Below are 20,207 nucleotides of genomic sequence, written 5' to 3' on the forward strand. Positions count from 1 at the left end.
GGATCTGTAAATTTTCAGTTCTTCCAAGGTGGTATGATTAAGGGCGACATGTTTACTCCTTTCCTGGCCTGTGCTCTGGTCTGTGAGTGACCACAAGCACTCTTTTCTGTCTTGGAACTGTGAGATTGTCCTCTTTACAACCACTACAAGCTTCACCACTCCAGCGTCCCTCCTCGCCCCAGGACCGCCACCCAGAACTGTGACCCAGATCCAAACACAGGCAAAGCAAGAGAATCCTGCACCAGCAGAAAAATCCCTGCAACCTCCCTCTGATCAGCCACTCGATTCCCCCTCAGTCTGTGAGTCAGAAGCTCAGGAGGCAGCCGCCATCCTGGGGCCAAGCTCGGGAGCTATAGCGGAGACCACCTGGCTTCTCTCTTTCACTGCAGACACAGACTTTTCCAACTGACCTAAACTGTCTTTGGAGTTCATGGGTTGAGAAGTCTGGAAACCACCACAGCTGCTTGTGATTCAGTCCTCTGAGGCCTGCTCCAGGTTTGCTGTGGCCTGCGCTCCCAGCCCAGTGCGATACACCTTTCAGATTAACCATCCAGGTTGTCTTGGGCTGGAAATTTGTTTCACTCTGTCTTTTTGTGGTTTCTGCTGCTTTAGAATTTGTTTAGAGCCATTTTTTTATAGGTATTTGGAGGGGTTTGGGGGAGTGCTCAAGTAAGTCACTGCTTTTACTCCACCATTTTGGCTCTCCCTGCCCCCCATCCTCCTTTGAGTTTCTTAAAGCATTTCATAATATTTTAAAGTGTTCAGTTTTGAAGCATCAAAGTATAATTCGTATCTAGAAATCTTTCCTAGTAGTTAGTGTTTTCTCCTTTCACTTACCTGGTATTTATCTGTGTACATGCTCCTAGCAGAATGTAAGCTTCATGAAGGCAGGGACTCTGTGTGTGTGTGTGTGTGTGTGTGTGTGTGTGTGTGTGTTGTGTGTGTGTGTGTGTGAGTGTGTGCACACATGAGCAAGTGCATGCATGCACACATATTTGTGCTCAGAGTGGAAATAGTGGGTGCTTAATTAGTGTTTAATTGCAATGATATTTTCTGTTACAACATCAAGTAAGGACTGGTTGCTCCACCATACTTTTTTTTTAGAATAACAAAGAGTTTGATTTACAAACTCTTACAAAGTTTATTAAGTGTAGCAGCAATCTCCTTGAAAGCTAATGTTGTTGTTGTTCAGTTGTGTCTGACTCTTAATGATACCATCATGCCAATACTATCCTTGGAGTTTTCTTGGCAAAGATACTGGAGTGCTTTGCCATTTCCTTCTCTAGAGGATTAAGGCAAACAGGTTAAGTGAGTTGCCCAGGGTCACACAGCTTGAAAGCTAATTGAAATCATATCAGAATTTTTGGATAAAAGGTACTTTTATAGCACTTTAAATACCTTATCTCATTTAAGCCTTTCACCAAACCTGATTCAGGTACTAATATTATTATCCCATTTTACAGATGAGGAAGCAAGTTTTGCTGTTCAGTCATTCAGCTGTGTCCAACTCTTTGTGACTCCATATGGGGTTTTCTTGGCAAAGAGACTAGAGTATTTGCCATTTCTTTTTCCAGTGAATTAAGGCAAACAAAAGTTAAATGACTTTCCCAGGGTCACACAGCTAGTGAGCATCTGAGGTCAAATTTGAACTCAGATCTTCCTGACTCCAGCTCCGGTGCTCTATCCACTGAGCCACCTAGATGTCTAGGTGGCCTCCAGCCACCTACTACAAGTTTGGAGAAGTTAAATGACTTGCTTATTTTCATGCTAAATATCAAAGGCAAGATTTAAATCCAGTCCTTCCTAATTCTGAGTCTAATATGCTAGACACTAAGCCAAACTGCTTCTCAAATAGGAATCTATTTGCCCATTTGAGAAGCTCTTTTTAGTTTCCTTGTTCTCTATCTCTTCTCTGCTTACTTATACTTTTCTCAATGATATTGAGGTCCCATATCAGATTGCTTGCTGTCTTGAGGAGGGGGGAGGGAGAAAAAAGTTTGGAACTCAAATCTTATAAAGTGAATGTTGAAAACTTTCTGTACATGTAATTGTAAAAAAAAATAATGTTAGAAAAAATAATAAATTGAAAGGAATCTTCTTTAAAAAAATGATGTTGAAGGTTTCCCTGTAAAGAATGAGGTATTGTAGTGTTTTAGTCAGTATAAATAGATAATTAATAAGGTTCTTAAGTTTTATATCACCTTCCCAAGTGAAATATAATAATTTTACCCTCTGAGCCTCCATTTCTTCATCTATAAAATAAGAAGGTTGGCCTTTAAGGTCTAAGGTCTAACTCTAAATTGATAATCCTATGATTAGTTTCCTACAGGCTTTCGTGTAAAAAAAGTTTAGAAAAAATGCTTTTGTAAAGCGCCAAGGACAATAAAGTGCTAACTGTTTTGCTGCAATTGACTTGATGGGGACTGAGGAAGTAATTTTAGAAAAGCTGATCTGATATATCTGATTGCCAGATTTAGCCAGGCATATCAACTAACATTTCTGCTTCTTCCCTACTTGAGATGAAAGGATTTATATCGGTGGCATCTGAGAGGTAATTGGGCACAATAGAAAGGAATAGACTCCCCAAGACCACACATTATGCAGAATATAGCTCAGTCAGTCAACAAGTATTTATTGTTTACTTAGCCAGGCACTGCTAAGTGCTAGGGAATCAAAATTAAAAAAAAAAAAAGGAAAATTCTCTCAAGGAGTTCACATTCTAGTAAGGGAGATGATGATGAAAACATTTGCATTGTCTTTTAATGTTTTTAAAATGCTTTACAAATATCTCATTTTATCCTCAGGACAACCTTGGGGTAGTAGGTTCTATCATAATTTTCATTTTACAGATGAGGAAACTGAGGTAGACAGAGATTAAGTGACTTATCCAGGGTCACAGAGTAAGTGTCTGAGGCCAGATTTGAACTCAGATTTTCCTGATTCACATACTCTAAAGTTTTCCTAATTCCAGGTATAGTGCTCTATCCACTGCAATAACTAAGTATGGTAAGTGTCCAAGGCTTGGATTTGAACTCATCTTTGTGACTCCAGGTCCATCACTCTATCTACTATGCTACCTAGCTGCCTCAACCATAATGCCTATTGTCTTCCTGCCTTCTTCTTGTCTAATCCTGAACTAGATGGAGGTGCTTACTTATATTTCTCCTTTGTTTTATTGAATGTTTCTTTCTTCTGGTGCTCTTGTTTATCCTTGCTAGGTAGTTTCTCAGGGGAGTTGTGGTTGCCTGGAAATATTTACTTTGTAATCTTTGTTCAAAATCCTTGTAATCTGGATGAACTGAAAGTTCACTAAATATCCTGAAAGTCAGAATGTGTTGTTTTTATTCCTGACCATCACAACTTCTATACCTGCCAAGCTCAGCAACCACCAAGCATAGCTAGATCTCCTAGAAGGTCTCTATCATTAGAAAGACCAAGGGATGCATATCCCAGATTCTCAGACTTCCCTTAAAACTGGAATGAACCTCCCTGCCAAAGGAAAATCAGTACTTAATTTCTAGACTACTACCTAATATGTCTACTCCCAGACCTTTGATACTTCTAGGATTGATTTGTAGGAACATATTCTACCTATGTTATGGCAACTGAGCAACAGGTCACAGAGTACTATTAAAAACTCAGGACATTATCACTTGGCATTTCTCATGGACCCAGGTGGAGAAGTTTGTTAGGCACTACGTGAGATCCTTTAAAGTATGCACTCATGTCAAGAACCTACTGGGAAAATAGCAGGGATGCTTCCCTTTTACCCCTACCCTAATGGATGACCAGGCAATCAGTCCATTTTTTCAGGTAGAGAAAGTATGGACTCCATGGAGAAATAGGTGAAATTACCAACCTCTCCATGTACTTATCTTATTTTCCAAAGCTCTTTTCCCTAATAACATACCTGGATCCCAACCTAGATCCACTTCACTGGTGCCATTCTTCCATGATGGAGGGAAGGAATCCATCAGTAAGGCAATTTCAGGTTTGTATTATTTTATACATTTGAAGGTATTTCTCTATTTCTTTTATGTTCTAGGTTTTATTACCACATAATTGTGCATAAAATGTTCTGATTATTTTTTAATTTCTTTTTGTTCTGATTTTAACTAGCAAATTTGTTATGTTATTGATTTGATTTTCTGTTCTCTTTTTAAAAATCAGATTAGCTAAGAATTGGTTAATCAGTTTTATTAGAACCAGCTTTTAGTTTTATTTATCATTATGGTGGTTAGCCTTATGTTATGATGCCTACTGTTGGATATCCCCTCCTTAGTATGATGGCGTGATCTAATTCATGAGGGATCAGCTATATGGCTTTAACTTAAATCTGCATGATATATCATTGTTGGTCCCCTATTTTATAAATTCTGTGTCTGGTTACAGGGACTTCATGGGAGCCAACAAAAGATCTACACATAGAAACCCTTGGGAATATACACACCTTAAACTCTTAAATATCTCTTTCAGATGGTCAGCATCTGAGAAGACACAAAATAAACAGAAAAGAACACTAGATTTCCACAGCAGAAATACTTCAAGCACTCTACAACCTTATCTGACCTTTTAATCCAATACTTATAGTCAAACTGTATTGTGAGCTTCCAAAAGAGGAGTTGACTTGACAATCCAACATTATTGCTGCCCTAAGTGTAGACCTTACTTAAATAGTTTTTCTTCTCCAACTCAGGTCTTCCTCCAGAGTTATCTCTGGAGCCTATCTCCAGATGTTTTCCTTTGCCTCACAACTCATTGTTAACATCTGACATTATGGAAGCACTAGGACATCTAAGACATTTTGTAAACTGGGTGAAAGGAAAGAATGTGGGAGCCTGTCCATAACCCACCTTGGAATCAGATGAAGCATTTTTTGGCATTTTGGGGGGTCAAAATTGTGGAGTTTGTGGAAACACACTAAGAAGAGGTTTGATAGTGTCAGAACTACCTCAAAGCATAGCTACACATGATAAACAAGAAGGGAAAAAAAAGATAGGCTAAATAGATATTACTGCTGCGCTGATGTCATCAGTTAAATCACAGTCTTAGAAACTGTAGCTGTTGAAATTCGCTTTCAGATTTTTTGCATCTTATTCAATTTGCTTCCTGTAAACAATTACTAGTCACATGACACTTGGTTGTGAGGCTTCTCTGAGCCTCATTTTCCTAATTTATAAAATGGGACACATGTGTCATCCATGTGCCAGAGTTATTTGAAGAAAATATTTTGTAATACTAAAGATCTGTGTAACTAAAGTTGAGGACTTGCCTCAGAGTATTTTCATCTCTTCTCTGTTTATTTTTCTATGATACAGCCTGACTTATTTACATTCATACTGCCTCATTGCACTTCTTGAATTCCCTGGATTCCATCAAGTACCAACTAAAAATCCTATCTTCTTTGAGAACCCTTCCCCTAAATTTTAGTGCCTTCCCTCTTTTGATTATCTCCAATAATTTGTTTGCTTGTTTGTATGCAGTTGTTTTCATGTCATTTTCTCCCCTAGGCTGAGAGCTCCATGAGAGCAAAGACTGTCTTTCTTTACAAAGAAAGGTTTAGCAGTTTAGCACAGCATCTAGAACATAATTTTTTCTGATGAATTGTTAATTAACTCACTGTATTCTTTAAACAATTATTTAAGTGACCGCAATATGCAAGGTATTGTGCTTATCCTATAGTGGATACGAAGTGGATACAAAGATGAATAAGATATGGTCCTTATTCACAAAAGGCTTATAATTTAGTTGGGAAAATAAGGTACATCAACTAATAAATATTAGGAGAGCAATATAAGTACCTAAGGAGACATAAAACAAAGATGTAAGTTCATAGGACAGAAAAATCACTTCCCAGTAGGGTGGTACTGTTAGGAAAATTTCAAGTAAGAGGTGGGACTTGAGTGTATATAAGGTAGTCTGATTATTAATGGGGCAGCTAGGTAGTCTAGAGGCTAGAGCAACTGACCTGGAGTCAGGAGGACCTGAGTTCAAATCCAGCCTCAGACACTGATTACTTTTGTGATCCTGAGCAAGTCACTTAACCCTTTGCCTCAGTTTCCTTGTCTGTAAAATGAGCTGAAGAAGGAAAGGACAAAACAATATCTTTGCCAATAAAACCCCAAATGGGGTCACAAGGAGTCAAACAATTGAAGATGACTGAACCAAAAAAAAAAAGTCATATAATTGGGCCACCCTAGATGAAAAGAAAACATCTTGGTCACTCAATTTTGGTGGCAATGTAATTAAATAAATTGAATGTTCGTAGTTCCCTCTGCCTTGAACACTCTGCCTGTCCAGTTGTTTCTTATTCTTCAATGTCTAGTTCAAATGCTTCACTCTGTCTGAACTCTTCTTTCTCTCTTTCCATCCCAAGCTAGAATTTCCCAAGGTGACAAAGGTATTATTATTATTATTATTATTATTATTATTATTATTATTATTATTAGGTGACAAAGGATTTCAACTCAAGACCTCTGACCCCCAAATCCAGTGATTCTTTCAAATATGAATTAGCATAATGCTTTGTATCTTTCTTAATGCTTTCACATTAGACCTTCTATTTGTTAAAGTTCCTGACTTTCAACAACCAGGGTTACCAGAAGACCACTTGCTGATACTCCTATTCCCTTGGTGGGTGGGGGAGCAGCTCAATAAGGGTATTATTAGGGATAGAACATCTGTTAACCTTGTCTGTGCTTCACTATCCCAGTCCCTCCGCTGGGTGCATATGTATTGCTTCCTAAGCAACATGCATAGACACAAAACACTACAACTCTCCTGATGACAGTTACAAAAGGAATGTAATGAAAAGAATATATTAAAGGTCACACAAAGGATACACCCAGGGCTCCAGGTCTGAGGTGCCCAACCTTATCCTTTCATCCTGCCTTGATCAGTCTTCAAACATTCTACAACCCAGAGGCTATCATGACCAATTTCCTGAAGCACACACCACTGGTCTTCTTTGATGCTAGAATCTTTACAGTAGCAATGTTTGGTAGCCCACAACATAGCAGGAACTTCTTGGGGGAGTTTCCCATACATGGTTATTAATTCATCTATATGGTTTTTGCTGTTTCCTTATCCTGCTGTACTTTTCTATCCTCACTATTGTAGTAAAATGAAAGAATCACTAGATTTGAGGGTCAGAGGTCTTGGGATGAAATCCTGGCTCTATCACATAATACCTTTGTCACCTTGGAAAAATTACTTGGCCTAAAGGACTGTTTCCTTTGTAAAATAGAGGAATTGGATAGGTGTCCTCAGGGGTCGCTTCCAGCTTTAGAACTATGATCCCATGATCTGTCTTAAAAGATGCAACTATCTTTTAGTTATAGGATCAGCAATGTAATGGTGTAGTGAATACCATGCCAGACTTGAAATCAAGATGTCAGTCAGTCAACAAGCATTAATTAGGAACTTATTCTGTGTACCAGGTACTGTGCTAAGTGTTAACCAGGTACAGGCATACCTTATTTTGTTGTGCTTCACTTTACTGTATGTTGCAGTATTGCTTTTTTTGTTTTTTACAAATTGAAAGTTTGTGGCAATCCTGCATCAAGCAAGTCTATCAATGCCATTTTTTCCAATAGCATGTGCTTACATCATGTCGCCATGTCACATTTTGGTAATTCTTGCAGTATTTCAAATTTTTTCATTATTATTTTATCTATTATGGTGACCTATGATCAGTGATCATTGATGTTATTATTGTTATTGTTTTGGGGTGCTGTGAACTGCACTTGTAGTTTTCACAGCTCCACTGATCAGACATTCCCTACTTCTCTCCCTCTCCTTGGGCCTCACTATTCCCTGAGACACAAAGATATTGAAAGCAGGCCAATTAATAACCCTACAATGGCCTCTAAGTGTTCAAGTGACAGGAAAAGCCAATAAATGTGGCAAACTTCATTACTGTCTTATTTTAAGAAACTGACACAGCCACCCCAACCGTCAGCAACCACCACCCTGATCAGTCAGCAGCCATCAACATCAAGCAAGACCCTCCACCAGCAAAACCACTCACTGAAGGCTCAGATGATGGTTAGCATTTTTTAGTAACAACGTATTTTTAAATTAAGGTATGTACATTATATTTTTATACATAATATATTGCACACTTAATAGGCCAAAGTATAGTGTAAACATAACTTTTATGTACATTGGGAAACCAAAACATTCATGTGACTCATTTTATCAAACTATTTGCTTCATTGTGTTGTTCTGGACCCAAACCCAGGATATCTCTGAGGTGTGCCTGTACTGCGCTAAGGATTGCTGGTATCTTCTCTCATAGTCTAATGAAGAAGATAATATGCAAACAATTATGCATAAACAAGCTACATAGAAGATAAATTGAATAATCAATAGAGAGAAGGCACTAGAATTAAGAGGGATTGGAGAAAAGGAAAGCCTTATGAAAAGGAATTCAGGGAAGCCAGGAGATAGATAGGAGGAAGGTGAATGTTCCATACATGAGGGAGAAGCCAATGAAAATTCCCAGAGCTGAGAAATGGAATGAGAGATGTCACTGGATCTAAGAATATGTGTTGGAGAGTAAGGTGTAAGAAAACTGGAAAGGTAGGAGGGAGCTTGGTTATGAAGGGCTTTGAATGCCAAACAGAGCATTTTGATTTTGACGCTAGAGGCCATTGGAGTTTATTGAGTGACAGGGTGTGTGTGTGTGTGTGTGTGTGTGTGTGTGTGTGTGTGTGTGTGTATGGGTTGGAGAGAGAGAGAGACTTGAGACAGGCAGACCCATTAGTAGACTATTGCAATAATCCAGGCATGAGGTAATGAGGGCCTGTATTGTATAGTACTGGCTGTGTCAGAGGAAAGAAAAGAATGCATATGAGAGATACTGTAAAGGCAAAATCAACAGGCCTTGTCAACAGATTGGATATGGGGGACTGGGAGGATGGTGGTGCCCAGTCAATCAATCATTCAATCAGTCAATCGATAAACATGTGCCAGGCAACATGCTAAAACAGGGTACAAAAAGGAGAAAGAGTCCTCACTCTCAAGGAATTTACAATCTAAGGGGGAAGACAACATGCAAACAAATATGTATATATAGATATATATACATGCATACATACATATATATACACATATACATATACACATACAATATACATATATACATACATGTATCATGTGTGTTTGTGTGTATGTGTATGTATATATGCACATACACACATATACATAGGAAATAATTAACAGATGGAAGGCATTGGAATTAAGAGGGGTCAGGAAAGGCTTCTTGGAAAAGATAAGTGTCTGAGGGAGAATTTGAATTCAAGTCTTCCAGGAGGTAGATAGAGTGCTGGGCCTAGAGTCAGTAAGACTCATTTTCTTCATTTTCTTCTTCTTCTTCTTCTTCTTCTTCTTCTTCTTCTTCTTCTTCTTCTTCTTCTTCTTTTTTAGGCAATTGGGGTTAAGTGACTTGCCCTGGGTCACACAGCTAGTAAGTGTCAGGTGTTTGGTCTGAGGCTAGATTTGAACTCAGGTCCTCCTGACTTCAGGGCCGGTGCTCTATCCACTGTACTACCTAACTACCCCCAAGACTCATTTTCTTTCATTCAAGTCTGGTCTCTGACACTAGCTGTGACTGGGAAAGTCACTTAACCCTGTTTGCCTCAGTTTCCTCATCTGTAAAATGAGCTGGAGAAGGATAAGGCAAGCCACTTAAGTATCTTTGCCAAGAAAACCCCAAATGGTGTCACAAAGAGTCAGGCATGACTGAAAAATGGCTGAGCAACAAGAAGATAGAGATGATAATTAAATCCCCAGAAGCTGATGTGATTAACAAGTGAAATAGTATAGAGAGAGAAGAGAAAAGGGCCCAGGAATGAGTGATGGGGCACCCAGAGTTAATGGGCATCCTGTCTAGGCTCTATAAACGTGAATAGAGAGGAAGTTGCCAAACATTTTCACTTAAGAGTTTTTACTATCCCAAGGAAAAGATTTCCTACTAATTACAAAGGCTTGTTTCCCGAATAGAATTATAATGTAACAATAACCATCTCCTTCGCCTAGGGTGATTGAGTCTCTTGGCCTCTCACTCTACTAAAGTACCTCTTTCAATTCTAGAAGCATATATGCTCAGACTGGGCACAGTTCTGGGGGATCCTGGACCCTAAAAAATAGTGGTCAGAGCCCTCCCCACCATTTTCTTTTTCTTTCTCTCTTTTTTTTTTTAACATTCCTTCCCTGGAATTCCAGGAAAAAATAATCACTTATAGCTTAGGTTTGGCCCACTTACTGGGTACAAGTCAGGTGTAAAACAGTTTTTGATTTCCTCTACAAAAAGAAATGATTAACAAACACAATCACTCATTGACAAAAACTTGGAGACTTAAAACAGTCAAGACAAAGGGAGTTTTCAGCCTTACTGAATTGACATTTCATGACACTCTGCACTGTCTAAACAATCCCTTCCAAGTCCCTGCTTTCCGGCAAACCAGGCCAGGGACTAGAGCTCTTCCTCTGTAGTTGCATAAAATTCTTCCTGCTGACAATCCCATCTACTTTAAGTGCCAAGAATCTCTGGACATGTGTAACTCACATGTTGCCCTAAAAGGTAGAAGTGTCCAATTTCAGGAAAGAAATAAAAGAGAAGGAGGCAGCTGAAAATCCAGGCTTAGGCTTACCTAGGCAAGACATGTGCTTTAGGTGCCATATGATTGCAGCTCACAGGGTGAGAGAATGGCATCAGATCCCTGCCCTTCTTCTCCAAGGAGAGGCTCAGATAATCCCCAATCATTTGGCAGTTGGGAGACTCTCTTTTTAAGGTCCACTGAGTCGTTGATTCTATTTAGTGGCCAATAAGGGGATTGCTTTAATGCTGAATAATGTGCACCTTTGGATGAAATGGGGGCCTGAAGGCTTGCTGGTCCTGAATTAACAAAGGCTGGTGTGAAGGAAATAGGTAACAAATCCCTGGTCCTGCTGGTCAAAGATCAGGTTGTCCACTAGAGAAAAAAAATCTACTAATTTATTCAGTCCTCAAATCTAAATTCCTATTTGGGCGTGCAAAGGAAATAAAAGAGCAGTTCTTATCTCACTCTTGAAAGGCAAATAACTCTGGGTTATTCAGGGGCTAATAATTCTTATGTAATTAGCTTGCCCCTTTGCTTTTCTTCCTTCCTCTGCCAAAGCTTTTGGACCTTAAGCTATTAATTCAACCAGGAGATAATGAGAAGCCAGGAGAGGAAGAGAAAATCAGCTAAGTTTATTTTTTGCTTACCTGGTAAAAGGATCATTTAGGGAGAAGATACTAGATACTGGATACTAGGCTTTTGAAATAGCTGTGAATTCCAGTATTTTTCTTACTCTTCCAATCATCGAATAACAGAGATAATTTAAAGTGAATTTTATTTTGAGGACCTGATTAATAATGATGGGGTATGGGCCCAAGCCGAGACCTTTGCTCCTTACCACAAAAAGAATTTGGGTCCCATTTGTCTACGGGCCCTAGAAAAACCCCACTTTGGACTCTCCTTGAGTTGGTACTTGATCAAGAAAGTCTCTAGCATTCTCTGGAGGTTATAATCTTGTCAACAGGCCCTTCCTTATCACCTAAACCTAATCTCTCAATTCCTTGTTACTCTAAACCTAGCCCAGCCCTGCCAATGATCCCGGATACTTCCCATCCTTGATCCTTTCTAGATCCCATTCTCAGCCTCCCAGTAACTCTCATCAAGATCCTCTCTAGACCCTTCCTCCCGTCACCCCAAACTACTTGGCCACTCCTAGTTCCTGCCCACAGTCTTTCTATATATAAAGTCCATCTGACCTCCATTAAGGTGCTCAGATTCTTTAAGAGTCTAGCCAAGTACTCAGATCCTTAAAATCTGGCCTGCTTGCATTAGCGATGCAAATGCTTAGATTTCTTAAGACCCTGGCCAGTACGTCAGATTCTTAAAATCTCCCCCACCCCCAATCGATGTTCCAATAAACCTTGTCTTTGGCTGAAAGAAGGCTTGGGTTGAATTCATTTAGGCAGGAACCACTTTCACTGTTTCAGGGTTCCAGAACTCCTAAACCTTTAAAACCTCAACAATAGTAGTTTGAACTTTCCTTCAGTATTTTCCCAAGGTTTCCACTAAAGTTGAGTAGCTTTATTAGTGTTAGAAATAACCTCTGGTGCCCTAATAGGCTTAGTAAGTTAAACAGACTTAGGATGAGTGAAGCAGTGAAATCTTTATTTAAAATGCTTCCTGAAGGAAGTATCATTATGTCCCATAATGAAGTGGAAGACGTACAGCACCCCAAGGGCCAAGAGAACACCAATATTGCTTTTTCAATACTCTGTGAAGCCTCATTCACTCTACAACTTGAAAGGCATCCTAAGTCTTTTCCCCTTTATCCTGAACCAGTATGTTCCCCCATCATTTAATTTCTAACCGTGCCCTCCCTGTAAAAACATAAAGAATTCCCTTGTTTCCCTCATCCTATGTCATAAAATCCTTTCTTGACCTGTCTTTAATCTTTAACCCCCATAAAACTTCTAAAACTAACTTGCAAGTAAGTGATCATCCTCCTCATCCTGTTCCAATAAAACTGTTCCTAGTCTTCTTTCCAGGGCTAATCTGCTGCTTTTGTGTCAATAAAGCTCCCAATGGTTACAGAGAAGGTCTAAGTGAATTTTTTCCATCTAAGCCAGCTCTCCCAACTCTAAACCTCAACAATAACAACCATTATTATTATTTTTTCTTTATAGAACAGTAAACTTCTGAATTTATAATCACTAATGATAAACATTTAAAAATATTTTTGCTTTAAATCCAATATTCTTGGCCCTTTAAAAAGAAATATTCTCCACAAATTCATATATTCACTTAAAAAGACATGTGGTGATTAATTCCTACTCTAAATAATTCTCCCGCCTTTTCTTTTCTCCTTAAGGGAGCAGAAAAATCCTCTTTCCCTTTTAGAGGCATGTCAGATAAGACTCGTACTCCTTAGAATCTCAGGCTTCAGCAATTTGTATCAATGTTAACCAGCCCCAGGCAGAAAGCCTCTAGAGTTCCAATAATTAATTGAACTACCCAGGAAAATATTTTAAGATTTTATGTAACAATCTCCAATCACAATAACCAATATCTTTACCATAGCTGAAATTTATGCAAGGCCAGATTTAATAAAGCCCTTCTACAGATTTATCCTGGGAGGTGGACGGACTTTTATAACTTCATTGGTTTTTAAATCAAGCTACAAAAATTTCATTTTCAATTATTTTACCCAAAACAGAATCAAACTTCCTCACATTTTAAAAACCCCTTGAAGCTGGCAAAGTCACCCAGAACAAACATCCAAGGGTAAGGAACTTAGAGCACATGGGCTCACCTTAGAACACCCTACCCCACCCAATTCTCAAACTACATACATAATTTTTTCTTTTTCTTTCTCTCTACCCATCATATTTTTGTTCAAAATCTTGACTCCTCTTTCCTACTCTTTCAAACATGTTACCCCAACTACCTCCAATTTCCTTTACATTCCAAATTTAAAAAAAAAATTATACTCACCAGAGCTGCTTTCCTTTGCCCTGTTCTGAGATCTCAAGGGATATAAGAATTGCAAATCCAGAGAACTGCATTCCCTCTCACTCTCTATACAAACAGCTTTTATAATGTTACTATGCATTTTAAACAAATCACAGAATTCCTAAAGTGATCACATCAAAAGACAGAAAAACCTTTATTTTTGCAGTTTTAAACACATTGCCCAGATATCAGATGTATTGTTGACAGGGGTACAAAGGCAGTAATTTAAACTCTTAGCTTGGGGATCTGATTAAACTTGAATTCAAATTCTCAGTGTTTCTTCTATTCTCAGCTCTCTCTATCTTGGGCAATATGTTCTACATCCTTATCAATAGAGGCTTCTTGCTGCTCTGATTTCACTTTCTACTAACTTCTGGGAGAGTCCCTGCTTTTTGATTCTGGTCTTAATCTCCTGCTGAAAGCCTAAGATGGGAGTTCTTCCCCAATGTTCTTTCTCTAATTACAGACCTTAGAAGTTTCTTAGAAGTTTTTCTGGCAAACATAAAGCATTTACATACAGACAGACAGCTTTGACAAACCAACGTGCACACAATTCTAATTTTAACCTTGAGTGGTCAAAAAGAACCATTGTACTCCAGGTAGACTTTGTGTCTTCCCAATATTTTTTCATCCTCCCTGATGGGCTTTTCAGAGGAATCTCTGAAGGACACAAACCTCCCTTCTCAGGTATCTTTCTTTACTTCCCATTCTGGGGACTGTAACCCGTCTTAGCCCTGTACTGGGTCGCTAACAAAGTGGTACTTAAATCTAAATTTTTCTCACCTTGCCCTGAGCACAGACTCAAGTAGTGCTGCCATTTTACTTCCTTTTTTTTTTTTTAAATCACTGGTTCACTCATCCTTTTGAAATGTCAAACTCTCGGTCCTCTGAAGCCAGAAGAGGAGAGGCCACTGCCTGGATAATGAAGTTGCCAAATTCTGAAGTGACTCCCATTTTGTTCTCCACTGGTGGTCTGGATCCCCAGTGTGATGACATCATCCCAAAAGGAGCCCCCATACTGTTGGAAATAACCTCTGGTGCCCAAATAAGCACATTAAGTTAGACCTATTCAGGATGAGTGAAGGAGTGAAACCTTTAATACGCTTCCCAAAGCAAGCAGGTGTGGAACTCAAGATGAGCACACACACCCTTACAGAAGCGAAAACAAACCTTATATCCCTATTCCAGGCCACAAGTCCCTCTTTTCATAAGTAGAAATCAGCACAGTTCACAGATTTCCCCAAACACCCACCACATGTTACCCTAGGTAAGTTTCAAGCATGGGCACTCTAAGTAAAGCTTAACCTTTGTTCTCCTTCCAGCCACCAGTTTCACCCAATTTTAGCTGGTTTCTAACCCACAGCTACTTTCCGCTCAATTTCCTTATATGGAAATGTAATTGCTTTTTCTCACATTAGGAAGTGTCAACCTTAAAGAGTTCATTCTAAGAAAGACAGACAAAATTAGGCTGCATGCACATATTTATCTCTCAAAGCTGGAGATGGGACATGTTTAATATTATATACAAGGCAAGAGGATAGTTACCTAACTGTATATGCTGACAAGTGTGTTGTCCTGTGTAAATATTTGTACTTATTAACAAAAAATAACACATTTTCAGTTTTAAGACTATATACATACTTGTACAAATACTCATGGGAATTGATATTAGAAGCAAACAAGTTATAGAAGAAAAATATAAAAATGAACTAATGCAAGCATTTTTTTTCTTTCTGCAAAGTTTTGTCAAAGCAACATGCCTCACAGATCCTTATGAGGAAACGCAGAGCAAACACTTTTATGGAAGAAACTAAAAAAGGAAATCTAGAACGAGAATGTATCGAAGAGCTGTGTAACAAAGAAGAAGCTAGAGAAGTGTTTGAAAATGAGCCAGAGACGGTAAGAGTCTATAACATGTAAAGGGCCAGGATTAGAATTTTGGGAGCACAAGGCAGTAAGAACCACCACATGATAGCAAGAAGAGCTTTTATTTAAGAGGATAAGCTCACTTTTCCAGCAGCAGACAGAAGCCCCAATAAAGACCTTATGAAATGAGCTCCTATAGAGGAACTTTCTGGCTTCACTGGATTCATCCAGGTGGAGGCTTTATTAAGGCTAATTATAGTGTTCCTTTTTATGGGAACCAGCCTTGAGTTTATATCCCCACAAGTCACGTAGATCTTCAGGCAGTTACAGAAAGGACAGTTCACCTGGCTGGGTTCATTCCATCACCTGGCATTGTATATAATTACATTGGCCAGGTCAAATAGGAGACACTACTATAGGATTTTCCTCTTCATCTCTATTATCTTATGGAGTCACGTCAGGTGTTAATCGAAAAGTGATAACAGGGGGATGCAAGGGAAGCAAATGGGTTGTCTGCACTAACATTACAACTTTGTTAGTTCCTTAAGAATCTGTTCTACATGTGCTCCAAGGCCCCTTCTAGCCAGGGGTGTCCTGAAACCAGCTCAGGAAAGCTGATTGTTTAATTTTCAGTGTGAGCATTTACACTTTATATCTCATGGGGCATCTAATGGCACAGTAGATAGAGTGTCAGGCCTGATGTCAGGGAGACTCATCTTCCTGAGTTCAAATCTGGCCTCAGATACTTACTAGCTGTGTGACTCTGAGGAAGTTGCTTAACCCTGTTTGCCTCGGTTGCTTGTCTGTAAAATGAGCTGGAGAAGGAAATGGCAAACCACTCCAGTATCTTGGCCAAGAAAATCCCAAATGGGGTCACGAAGAGTTGGACATGACTGAACAACATCAACATTTATACCTTGGAAATCAACAAATGCCACAACTCAAAGCTTGATTTTTCATTTTATTGATTGTCTAGACTTAAGGAAGTGATGGAAAAAATGTTAATAATCAAATTTGACTTAAAAGTGTACTATACCTACAATATTGTTAGAGAGCTGATTATTAAACACTTAACAACATACCACTGCTGCCAGCTCTGAATTTATAAAATCATAGTTTTAGAGTGGATTTCATTAGAACTGAAAAAGATCTCAGAGGCCCTCTAGTAGAAATCTCTCATTTTACACATATGGAAACTGAGGCCTAGGGATGTTAAATGACTTGTTTCAAGGTCCCACAGATACTAAGTATTAAGGTGGGATCTGAACGCAGGTCTTAATCTCTAGAGTCTGTATAGTACAGTGTGGCCTTTAAAAAGTCCTGAGTTGACTCAGGATTGAATTTTATACTTTGACCCAAAAAGATTCTTTCCTTGTTTTGTTGCTTGCTGTGTCAGTAGGCAAAAGGGAGAAGGAAAATAAATGTATTCTCCAAGTATGGGAAAATATCATTGAAAATATGCATTATTTACATATGTTCCTAAAGCTTATCTTGGGTAAATGGCCTCTTATTGTCATAGGCAGTCTCCAACTTGCAAATGCCCAACTCATATATACCTTATCTATAAAAGGTGGCCAGTCAGTTTGCCTCAGGAGTACCTCTTTCCATTCCACTACAAATCTCTTTCTCTTACCTTTTTTCCATTTCTTCTTCCTTCCTCTCAAGACTCCTCATCCCCTTCACTCTTGCTACTGCAGAGGACTTCGTCTACTACTCATGAAGGCCTCAGGCTTTCCCATAATTACTCTATGCTCAAACCTGCTCTTTGATTTCTCACCTCTTCAGTGTTAGAGGAAAAAGGAAGGAGAAGAAGTAACGCAGCAATTCCCTGAGTTTCTCTTTTCTCTTAGGTCCTTTTCCCAGAGTCTTTGGCAATGGCAACATGGAAAGGAACAGGAATGAGGGATGAAAGGCAAGAAGAGGAAGGAGGAGCACCTTTAATGCTACTTATTTTAATCCCTTTTCTCTAGCCCAGCAACAGAGTCATTGCTAGCTTTGAAGAGAAAAGAACCGAGAAGATGAGGGAAGAAAGGGGGCAGATTTAGAGGAAGACCATCAATTTCTGATACTTTTATAACCCATCAGTTTGCGATCATAGGCTCACAAATCTAGATAGGACCTCAGAGGCCATCTAATGTAATCTCTTCATTTTACAGATAATAAAACTAAGGCCCAGGGAAGTTAAATATTTGCCCAAGGTTTCAAGGACAGTAAACTTCATAAGTAGGATCTGAACTCAGGTCTTCTGACTTTAGAGTTAGCATACTCTCCATTGTACCATATTTATGTTTATCCTAATTTTAAATTTAATGTCAAGAGGAAATGGGGGAATGAAATGGGTTGTTCTCAACCTCCTCCTTACATGAAAAGTTACCAGCAATCTCCTTATATTACTACCTACCCTAGAAGCAGCTGGTGGCACAGTTGCTACAGTACTACTTGTAGAGTCAGATTCAAATTTGTCCTCATCAGCCTCAGACTCATACTAGCCATGTGACTTTGGGCAAGTTGCTTAACCTCTGTTTGCCTCAGTTTCCTCTTCTAGAGAAGAGGGATAATAATAGCACTATCTCACAAAGGTTGTAGTGAGGATCAAATGAGATAATATTTGTAAAAACACATAGCATAGTGCCTGGCACATAGTATGTACCATATAATGCTTATTTTCTTCACTCTTCCATATCTTCCTATATCTTTCCTACAACGTAAACTTCATTTCCATTTCTCACGGTTTCAGCCCCCATATTAGCCCCTCCCAATATTGAAAATATTAATCCTACTCCCAAACCAAGGAATCCTTAACTTGGGCTCTATAGACCCCCAAGGGATGCATGTATAGATTTCAGGGATCCATGAACTTGGATGGGAAAAATTGCTTCTTTACTTCTATACAGTTGCTTTCCTTTGTAATTTTATATATTATTTATACATTATTCTGAGAAGAAATCCATAGGCTTAATCATATTGCTACAGGGATCCATGAACCAAAAAATGTTAAGAACTTCTACCCTAGGCAAATGGCATCAACTTACCTGCTCACCATCTCTTGCCACTCCCTTAATCTCTTTTGCCTTAAACTTTACCCTAGAAACCCTGCCCCAGATTCCCTAGTTTCCGAAGCCCCATACCTGCGCTTATCTCTTACTCTTCTGGTGTTTCTTCCCCAATCCACCAGAGCTACTAAAAGTGGTTAGGATATTCCTATTGCTTGGCTACAGAAGGGAGAGAGGTGTTCCTACCATCTCAAGTTGTAACTCAAAAATGTAGTGTCCCACAGAAACACTGTTACACGTGTAGTAAGGTTTTAATGGCATATACAGGTGTATCATGGGCCAGATAGGCTTTTGTGAACTGGCCTGGGAACCTCACCACTATATATAACATTGTTTCTAAGGGAAAATGCCTTCATAGTTCAAAAGTGACTTACAAATAAAGGACATAGATTATTTATAAATTGGGGACTTTCTGAAGATAAAATAATAAATTATTGTATACCTTAATAAATATGGACTCTCATACTTAATATTTATTGAGTTCAGTTAGTTTGAAATATATAGCATATATGATGCACCACATAGGCTTTTTTGATCATCAATGATGATGAATGGATTAGATTTAAATAAAAGGGCAGGATCATGTAAAATGATATTCATAAAGCACTTTGCAAACCTTTAAGTGCTATAGAAATGCTATTTATTATTATTCATGTATTAGAATCTTTTTTTAGGTTAAGAGGGCATAGAATTTAAATTAATTGATCAATAATGCATTTCTGGTTTATTTGCCATCTCTTTGTGTTACTGACCATGTACCATTGGCTGCTTATTATGATGAAATTTACAGTAATATTTTAATGTAAAAATATCAATAATATGCAACATATTTTTGTTTTATAATTTAAAGACATTAGATAAAAGTTATCAGTGTAGTATAATTTAAATTTACTAAGATATATTTTCTTCTTTTTTTCTAGAACTATTTTTATCCGTTATACTTAGGTAAGTTCAAAAGACCATAATTAAAAATATTTAGAATTAAATGGGAAATTAGAGGTCATTGAATTCAAGCTACCTCCCATTTATTCTTTCTAATTCTTTCTAATAATCTTGTCACCTGAAGAATCTGTTACATTTTTCTGTCCTTTATCTAGGTTAAATAGTTACACACATTTGGACTTTAATTTCTCTGTGGTATTTTGGCTTTTTGCGTTTTGTCTCTTCACAGTGCATTTAACTCCTTGTAATAATTTAGGAATGTATATTCACTATATGATATATGATAGACCACTAGCAATAGACCATTCTTACCTAGTATGAGATATGGTCCTCTATGATTGGGCAAGGGGGTAAGAGAGAAGAGGAATCATAAGTGATTCTGAGGTTTTCAGTTTGAGAGACTGGAAGGATGCTGATGCCTTCAACAGAAATAGAGAAGTTTGGAAGAAGAATTTAGGGGAGATAATGAGTTCAGTTTGGGACATGTTTGAGGTACTAGAAGGACATCCAGGTAGAGGTGTCCAGCTGGCAATTGGGATTTGGAAGGCATCTGTATGAAGACTGGACCCATGGGAGCTGATGATAACACCAAATGACAGAGTATTTAGAAAGAAGAGTGGATGGCTCAAAAGAGAGAGAAGAGAAGAACTTTTGGGGAAATAAAAACTATGAACCAGCAAAGGACTGAGAAGAAGTGGTCAGGCAAATAGAGGAAGATCCAGGAATAAATGCTGTCATGGAGGACAAGGAAGAAGAGGGTAACCAGGAAGAAGAGACTGGCCAAGAATGTCAA

The 20,207-nt window shown here is 38.5% G+C and overlaps 1 protein-coding gene across 5 annotated transcripts in view; it reads left to right on the forward strand.

Moving 5' to 3' along the window:
* Positions 1-20,207, forward strand: part of PROS1 (protein S) — a 106,955-nt gene that overhangs the window by 22,423 nt on the left and 64,325 nt on the right. For 3 of the 5 annotated variants that reach the window (XM_020974824.2, XM_020974822.2, XM_020974821.2), the window contains exons 2-4: positions 3,890-3,991; positions 15,295-15,452; positions 19,393-19,417. The exons of 1 other annotated variant lie outside the window; for it this stretch is intronic. In XM_020974824.2, coding sequence (XP_020830483.1) covers positions 3,890-3,991; positions 15,295-15,452; positions 19,393-19,417 — 285 coding nt within the window. The remainder of the gene's footprint in view (positions 1-3,889; positions 3,992-15,294; positions 15,453-19,392; positions 19,418-20,207) is intronic. One more of the 5 variants, XM_020974823.2, reaches the window with a different exon arrangement.

This window comes from Phascolarctos cinereus, unplaced genomic scaffold (assembly GCF_003287225.1).
Source record: "Phascolarctos cinereus isolate Bilbo 61053 unplaced genomic scaffold, phaCin_HiC Scaffold_7;HRSCAF=346, whole genome shotgun sequence".
NCBI classification, from domain to species: Eukaryota; Metazoa; Chordata; class Mammalia; order Diprotodontia; family Phascolarctidae; genus Phascolarctos; species Phascolarctos cinereus.